The sequence below is a fragment of the Centruroides sculpturatus genome, unplaced genomic scaffold (genome assembly GCF_000671375.1).
Source record: "Centruroides sculpturatus isolate CEXI.00-Female unplaced genomic scaffold, Cexi_2.0 scaffold431, whole genome shotgun sequence".
In the NCBI taxonomy this organism is placed as follows: Eukaryota; Metazoa; Arthropoda; class Arachnida; order Scorpiones; family Buthidae; genus Centruroides; species Centruroides sculpturatus.
Genome location: NW_019384619.1, coordinates 429,946 through 439,462, shown reverse-complemented (window position 1 = coordinate 439,462; position 9,517 = coordinate 429,946). Strand labels below are relative to the sequence as shown.

At 33.9% G+C, this 9,517-nt stretch overlaps 2 protein-coding genes across 2 annotated transcripts; both read left to right on the top strand.

The window, feature by feature from the left end:
• The first annotated feature begins 3,923 nt into the window (after window positions 1-3,923).
• LOC111625429 lies at window positions 3,924-6,655 on the top strand. Its single transcript, XM_023368576.1, has one exon. It carries the CDS (start codon window positions 4,179-4,181, stop codon window positions 6,528-6,530), a length of 2,352 nt encoding a protein of 783 aa, XP_023224344.1. The 5' UTR covers window positions 3,924-4,178; the 3' UTR covers window positions 6,531-6,655.
• Window positions 6,638-8,585, top strand: LOC111625431 (ATP-dependent DNA helicase pif1-like). The gene has a single exon (XM_023368577.1). The coding sequence runs from the start codon at window positions 6,859-6,861 to the stop codon at window positions 8,311-8,313; it is 1,455 nt and encodes a 484-aa protein (XP_023224345.1). The 5' UTR covers window positions 6,638-6,858; the 3' UTR covers window positions 8,314-8,585.
• Window positions 8,586-9,517: the final 932 nt, after the last annotated feature.

Here is a 9,517-nt window from a genome sequence, read left to right as displayed (position 1 = left end):
TGTATGGTAAAAACTGGCATGCCAGTTCAGGTTCAAGTAATGTTATACATCCCTCCTTAGAGGGCGCATTAAAAAAATGAGTGAGTTACATGATGTACTTTATGTTTGTAGAATGACTGGCATTCCACACAAAACTAAGGGAGACCAGCATGACAGTCAAACTGCAACTAAAGAATAAAATTAATCAGATGTAACAAAATTAATTGTTAATTAAGTGTTAAAGAAAGCATTCTTCCAAGCACAATAAAATAACATTATAATTTGGCTGACTTAAAATCAGACTTTTCATTTACAGTGCAATAAATGGCTTATTGACATTAGTAGTAGTAGAACTTAGTCAGTATAGCCCACACTGACTATCTACCCTGGCCTTAAAAATAACACCTTCCTCTCAAATTTCATACAAAAGGGATGGATGTTAATCAGTGTATAAGTCAAGATAATTTATGGCCAGTTTCTGAAATTTAATATGCTTATTTTTGCATTTTTAAATTCAATTATAATAAAATAAATTTAAAAAAACAGCACTTTCATCATCCCATGAGTATTTTACATCTTTAGAAAGAAGACAAAATGAAGAAATTAAAAATATAATTGTAGATTTTGATATCATGCTGACAGTTTTGCAGTTTTAGAATAACTTGTTTGTTTTTTTAAATGTGCCCGCTAGAGAGGGATGTATAACCTCACTTAAACCAGCATGCCAACATTCTCCCAATATAAACTGGCATGCCAGTTTTTACGATACTGATTTCATGGTCTCCCCAGATAGACCAGCATGCCAGTCATTCAGCAAAAATATGGTAAAAACAAATGAGTTTTATTCTAGAACAGTGAAACTGTTAGCATTACATCAAAAATTACAATTATATGTTAATTTCTTCATTTTGTCTTCTTTCTAAGGACAAAATATTTCTGAAAGTGCCTTTTTTTTTGTGTATTTTATTGTTATATGATTAAAAAATAAACATATTAAATTTAAAAAACTTTCTGTAAATTATCTCACCAATTAACATCCACTTTGTGTGAAATTTGAGAGGAAAGTGTTATTTTTAAGGTCAGAGTAGATGGTCAGTGTATTTCTGNTCTGTAATACAGAAATACTGTTTGCTGTGTATTGATCTGTTAACATTACTTTTTAACATGAAAATTTGTATATATTTATACTTGATTTTTTAATTATATTAATTCTATTGAACAATTTTGACTAAAGAATAGCTTCACTTTCTCATGTACAAATACTGTTTGCGTATTGATTTTTTAAGTTTAGTTTCTAAGATGAAGTGTTGTATACATTTATATATATTAAGTGCATCAAACTTTTAAAAATTAAGCACGCACAACTTTCATATATTAAGTGCATTAAACATGTCTCATAGAAATTTGTAAAACTGCTAAAACGCCCACTAAGGGGCGTCCCGGGCTACTAGTGTATATATATACAATGAAAAATGGTAATAAGTAAAGGCTTTAAATAATTAATTAGCATGACAATAATTATTATTTATATGCTGTATTTTTGTGGAATGACCAGCATGCTGGTCTGTCTGGGAAGACCATGAAATTATATATTTTTGTATGGTAAAAACTGGCATGCCAGTTCAGGTTCAAGTAATGTTATACATCCCTCCTTAGAGGGCGCATTAAAAAAATGAGTGAGTTACATGATGTACTTTATGTTTGTAGAATGACTGGCATTCCACACAAAACTAAGGGAGACCAGCATGACAGTCAAACTGCAACTAAAGAATAAAATTAATCAGATGTAACAAAATTAATTGTTAATTAAGTGTTAAAGAAAGCATTCTTCCAAGCACAATAAAATAACATTATAATTTGGCTGACTTAAAATCAGACTTTTCATTTACAGTGCAATAAATGGCTTATTGACATTAGTAGTAGTAGAACTTAGTCAGTATAGCCCACACTGACTATCTACCCTGGCCTTAAAAATAACACCTTCCTCTCAAATTTCATACAAAAGGGATGGATGTTAATCAGTGTATAAGTCAAGATAATTTATGGCCAGTTTCTGAAATTTAATATGCTTATTTTTGCATTTTTAAATTCAATTATAATAAAATAAATTTAAAAAAACAGCACTTTCATCATCCCATGAGTATTTTACATCTTTAGAAAGAAGACAAAATGAAGAAATTAAAAATATAATTGTAGATTTTGATATCATGCTGACAGTTTTGCAGTTTTAGAATAACTTGTTTGTTTTTTTAAATGTGCCCGCTAGAGAGGGATGTATAACCTCACTTAAACCAGCATGCCAACATTCTCCCAATATAAACTGGCATGCCAGTTTTTACGATACTGATTTCATGGTCTCCCCAGATAGACCAGCATGCCAGTCATTCAGCAAAAATATGGTAAAAACAAATGAGTTTTATTCTAGAACAGTGAAACTGTTAGCATTACATCAAAAATTACAATTATATGTTAATTTCTTCATTTTGTCTTCTTTCTAAGGACAAAATATTTCTGAAAGTGCCTTTTTTTATGTGTATTTTATTGTTATATGATTAAAAAATAAACATATTAAATTTAAAAAACTTTCTGTAAATTATCTCACCAATTAACATCCACTTTGTGTGAAATTTGAGAGGAAAGTGTTATTTTTAAGGTCAGAGTAGATGGTCAGTGTATTTCTGTATTTCAATTTATTTTCATTGTATTTAAGTTTTTACTAATTAAATTTAATGCAAATTATATACACACATATGTAATTTGCAATAATAATAATAATAATAAATCATTATACTCATAATTGTTGGTAAAAATTTTTTATCTGATTAGGATATGCTTGGGCCGAAGACAAAGAACATTGTGAAGAATATGGAAGGATGTTAAATGCTGATCCAAATAAAGTTTCAATGAAAGCAAAAAAACGTGGTCTTCCTCAAGTAGGTTGTTTTTATAATATAATTTTAAATATGTTTAAATGAAAAACTATTTGTTTAAAACTAATTTTAAATACATTATTTTTTTAAAAAATAATGGACTGTTGAATCAAAATGCATTTATCACAATAAAAATATTGAAGAGAAGTAAATTAATTTTTATTTAATTACTCTTTAGTGTCTAATTTTTAAATAGCTTTATTGTGGATGAACAGTCAGAAAAGAAGTTTATATTTTAACAACTAACTACTTTTTTTAGATGTTTACAAAAAACTGACATGACTTTTTTGAAAAGTTTTCAAGTTAAATCTTTGTATACTTTTCAATGTTTTAATAGTTTTTTTTTTTTTAATTTTAGTCAATTTTTAAAAATATTTTAATAATATATACAATGGGTGATTGGTTAACGAACAGCTCGGATAGCGAACAAATTGGATAACGAACACTTTCATGAAAGATTTTTATGATCAGACAATGAACACATGTTTGGATAATGAACACTTTACTGAACAAACATAAAAAGAAGCAACAGAAAATAATGATTACTGATTGATTTTTCCCTTGTCTTCAGGTAATCATTTGAAACCTTTCAGAGTGCGGGAGACATCAACATCGACACTCAACCCGATACCAATCAGATAGTATTAATATTCCTCTGAATTTTGAAACTATCCTTTGTAATTCCATCTTTTTGTTTACCTTTCTGACACACAATTTTTTATAGTATTCACGAGACTGTCAGACAGGCACTTGGGGTTTATTTACAAAAGGTGAACGTTTAACTGTCCCATCGGATATTTGTTAATGTTTTAATACCAAATTTCAAATTTCATCCGGGCCTTGCATTTAAATAATTTTTGTGGGCTAGTTGATTTCTGTTCTCTGAATTTTTGTAAATACTTTTCTGAACTTTTTATTTAAAAAAGAAACTGATAATATTTTGGAGCCTAAAAAGAGGAGTGTCAAGAACTGTGCTCACCGTAGAAACCAAGTANTAGAAGACAAAATGAAACTGGTGAGCTGAGATCTGCAAGGTTGCACAGGGAGACAGAAGCAAGACGACATAGAAGACAAAATGAATCTCATGAACAACGATCGGCTAGATTAGAGCCACGCCGACAGCAAAAAGCCAATGAAACTGAACAGCAGCGATCTGATAGATGCCACCTTCAAACAGATGCAGAGAAAAATGCACGCCTAGCATTTAAGAATGCCTCAGTGAATGCTGAAAACAATGATTTTGATTTTCCACAGAATTATCTTGGGCCAATGGACATCATTTGTAAACATTGCCTATCACTTAACTTTGAGGGGGAGAAGACATGTAATCATCACGATCAATTCTCAAGATGTTGCCAGAAGGGGCAAGTACAACTGTCTAAGTATAAGCCTTACCCTGAAACATTTCGGTGCCTCTTGACTGGTGAAGGTCCTGAGAGCAAGCATTTTATGAAATGTATTCGATCTTACAACAGTTCATTTGCATTTGCATCTACAGGTGCCAATGTGAAGCCACCTGCTGGAAATGGACCCTACTGCTTTCGAGTGTGCGGACAGATAGTACACCGAACTGGAACACTTCACCCGAATGAGCAAGAACAGAGGAAGTTTGCCCAAATTTACATTCTTGATTCAGATGAAGCAGCACAGCATCGCATGAGTCTCCCCGAAAATAAACATTGTAATGAAAATATCATGAGGATAATTGGAGAGGTAATGCAAAACAATTCAATAGCACAAGCCCTCAAGATGTTACATGAGGTTGAGAGAGAAGCAATTGAGAAGGCAGAGAATGAAGGAATTGAACCAACTAAATTGGCATTAGCCATTGTCCATGATAAAAAAAATGACAAGAGAAGATATAATAGTCCAACTGGAAATGAGGTGGCAATTGTCTTCCAGACAAAAGATGGAGAGCCTCCACTTCAAAGAGATATAATTATACATCTCAGACCTGATTCTCTAAACCCAAATGGAGGGATACAACGAGTAAGTATACTACACGAAAAGCTGGATGCATTGACATACCCCATACTGTTTCCTGGAGGAGACGACGGATGGACAACCACAATTGCAAGAGTAAAGAAGAATGGGGCACAGACACGAGAAAGAATAAGTATGAAGGAATATTTCTCTTACAGATTGTCTCCTCGATATGATGAATTTAATCCGATATTGAGTGCGGGAAAATTGACACAACAATACATGGTGGATGCTTATGTGAGAGCTGAGGCGAATGACTTGAACTGGGTGAAAAATAATCAGTCAACATTGAGATCAGAGAAATATAATGGTTTAATGGATGCGATAGAATGGGATGAGGAAGTTCATGGGAGTAATAACCTGATAGGAAAAGCAGTTATACTGCCTTCAAGTTTCCAGGGTGGAGTACGAAACATGCAGCAGTATTATCAAGATGCTATGGCCATTGTCACAAAGTATGGAAAGCCTGATTTATTTGTAACAATGACTTGCAACCCAAAATGGAAAGAAATAACTGAAAATCTCAAACCTTGGGAAAAATCTGAATTCAGACCTGACTTGGTCGCACGAGTATTTCACTTGAAACTTAAACAACTTCTTGATGACATTACAAATAGGCGTAAGTCATTATTTGGGAAGGTTCTTGCACATGTGCATGTTATTGAGTTTCAGAAGAGAGGTCTTCCACATGCACACATTCTGATCATCTTAGACACGGACGAAAAAATTACCACTCCTGAAGATATTGATAAAATTGTGAAAGCAGAGATTCCAGATAAAGAGACTTCGCCACGACTTTTTGAAATAGTCACGAAACATATGATCCATGGACCATGTGGGAGGAGAAACCCTTCAAGTCCCTGCATGGTTGACAGTGATTGCACGAAGAACTTCCCAAAGTCCTTCTGTGATGCTACGCTTGGAAATTTGGATGGATATCCATATTATAGACGACGGAATCAAGGATCTGTTGAGGTGAATGGGAAGTTGATAGATAATAGCTGGGTTGTTCCTTACAATCCATACTTATTACTAACATATAATTGTCATATAAATGTGGAGATCTGTTCATCAGTAAAGAGTGTGAAGTACTTATACAAGTATGTATACAAAGGTCATGATTGTGCAAACCTTTGTATTACTGAGAGGAACGAAAGAGATGAGACGAAGGAGTATGTGGACTCACGATATGTGAGTGCACCTGAAGCGATTCATCGAATTTTTAGATTCAAGATGCATGATCAGTCGCACACTATCTATAGACTACCAGTACATCTGCAAAATGAACACATTGTGTACTTTCAACAGGGAAATGAACAGCTGGCTGCACATCGAGCTCAGAGGAAAGATACGAAATTGACAGGATGGTTTAAGTTGAATGTAGTAGATGAAACTGCGCATGACTTTACTTATTCCGAAATATCCAAACACTTCGTTTGGAAGGATACGACTGCAATGTGGGAAAGGAAACAAATGGGAGGAGAGAAAGTGATTGGGAGAATGGTAAATGTAAGTATTAAAGACCCAGAAAGATACTATCTTCGATTACTTTTATGCCACGAAAAGGCAGTGACATCTTTTCAACACTTACGAACAATTGTGGTGAACAACGAGTCCGTTCAGGTAGGTACCTTTTGAGAGGCTGCGAAGTGCAAGGGATATCTTTTGGATGACACAATTTTGCAAGACACAATTCATGATGCCATTGTTTATGCAATGCCATTCCAGCTTAGGCAAATGTTTGCTTATATTCTGTGCTTATGGTCTTCCCTCTGATGCTCTTAAGTTATGGAATGATAATTTACAGTATTTGACAGAGGACGTTTGCTCTGAGCGACATCTCAAACAGGGTGAATGTCAAAGATGTGCCGAGTATGCACTTAAGGATGTAAAAGATACCCTGACTCTTCTTGGTCATTCACTCTGCAATTTCAATTTACCTGATGTGGGCTATGATTTGCCAAGTATGAATCAGATTATCCATGATTCAGATGTTGAGCAGGAGGCCGCTGATGAGATGATTAGATCTTTGAATGATGACCAACGACAAGCATTTACAACAATAATCAATGCTGTGAATGATGAAGAGATCTACCCTAAATGTTTTTTCCTGGACGGTCCCGGAGGAAGTGGGAAGACATATTTGTATCGAACTCTTCTTCATTACTTTCGAGCAAGGAATGAAATTGTCATTCCCATAGCATCAACCGGAATTGCGGCAAACTTGCTCAGTGGAGGTAGAACCTACCATTCTCTGTTTAAGTTACCTTTAGAAGTCAATGAGACATCCATTTCAAACCTGAGTTTGGAGTCGAAAGATGGAAGAGATGTTAGATTAGCAAAGTTGCTTATCTTGGATGAATGCACCATGGCATCGAGCCATGTTATGAATGCCATTGACAAAACTCTAAGAGAGGTAACTGGACATCAAATTTCATTTGGTGGGAAGGTAAAATTACTTGGAGGTGACTTTCGGCAATGCTTAAACATTCTCCCGCACGCAATGCGACCAGCGATTGTCCAGTCTGGACTTAAGTATTGTGATTCTTGGAGCTTCTTTAAGAAACTCACATTGAGTACGAATATGAGATCACAGGACCCTAAATATAGTGAATGGCTGTTGAAATTGGGAAACGGCACATTGGGAAATTCTCTTGAACTTGAACACACTATCGAGGTTCCCCCTGAATTTCTTTGTGAAGGTGATTTGGTGAAGAAGGTATTTGGTGAGCAAATAACTCCTAATATGATACCAACCATTAAAAATAGGGCTATACTTTGCCCTAAAAATGCTGACGTCGGCAGAATCAATGACGAAGTTTTGAAACTTTTACATGAGCAAGAGGAAAAAACTTATTACAGCTACGATGAGATACAAACTGATGATCACCAGGAAAGATTAAATTACCCTATAGAGTACCTGAACAGTGTACGTGCATCGGGATTACCCCCTCATGAACTCCACTTGAAGGTTGGCACCATCATAATGCTGCTGAGGAACCTCAACACAAAAAGAGGATTATGTAATGGAACCCGATTAGTTGTGATGAGTTTAAGAGATCATGTCATCGAAGCAGAAGTGCTTACTGGGTCCGGATCGGGACAGATAATCCTGATACCACGAACTGATTTAACAAATAATGGTTCTGATTACCCATTTACCCTGAAACGAAGACAGTTTCCTGTCAAGGCTTCGTTTGCAATGACCATCAATAAGTCACAAGGACAGACTCTTGACAGGGTTGGAATTTTTTTGTCTGAACCTGTTTTTGGACATGGACAACTTTACATTGCTTTTTCCAGAGTAAGGAGAGCAACTGATGTCAAAATCAAGATTCTGAAAACATCAGAACAAGGCAAATTGATTCCAAATAATAATAATTTTTTTACCAAAAATGTTGTGTATAGAGAAGTTTTATGATGGGATAAATGATGGAATACAGAATACAGCTAAAGAATATCTTCAGTCTGTAATACAGAAATACTGTTTGCTGTGTATTGATCTGTTAACATTACTTTTTAACATGAAAATTTGTATATATTTATACTTGATTTTTTAATTATATTAATTCTATTGAACAATTTTGACTAAAGAATAGCTTCACTTTCTCATGTACAAATACTGTTTGCGTATTGATTTTTTAAGTTTAGTTTCTAAGATGAAGTGTTGTATACATTTATATATATTAAGTGCATCAAACTTTTAAAAATTAAGCACGCACAACTTTCATATATTAAGTGCATTAAACATGTCTCATAGAAATTTGTAAAACTGCTAAAACGCCCACTAAGGGGCGTCCCGGGCTACTAGTGTATATATATACAATGAAAAATGGTAATAAGTAAAGGCTTTAAATAATTAATTAGCATGACAATAATTATTATTTATATGCTGTATTTTTGTGGAATGACCAGCATGCTGGTCTGTCTGGGAAGACCATGAAATTATATATTTTTGTATGGTAAAAACTGGCATGCCAGTTCAGGTTCAAGTAATGTTATACATCCCTCCTTAGAGGGCGCATTAAAAAAATGAGTGAGTTACATGATGTACTTTATGTTTGTAGAATGACTGGCATTCCACACAAAACTAAGGGAGACCAGCATGACAGTCAAACTGCAACTAAAGAATAAAATTAATCAGATGTAACAAAATTAATTGTTAATTAAGTGTTAAAGAAAGCATTCTTCCAAGCACAATAAAATAACATTATAATTTGGCTGACTTAAAATCAGACTTTTCATTTACAGTGCAATAAATGGCTTATTGACATTAGTAGTAGTAGAACTTAGTCAGTATAGCCCACACTGACTATCTACCCTGGCCTTAAAAATAACACCTTCCTCTCAAATTTCATACAAAAGGGATGGATGTTAATCAGTGTATAAGTCAAGATAATTTATGGCCAGTTTCTGAAATTTAATATGCTTATTTTTGCATTTTTAAATTCAATTATAATAAAATAAATTTAAAAAAACAGCACTTTCATCATCCCATGAGTATTTTACATCTTTAGAAAGAAGACAAAATGAAGAAATTAAAAATATAATTGTAGATTTTGATATCATGCTGACAGTTTTGCAGTTTTAGAATAACTTGTTTGTTTTTTTAAATGTGCCCGCTA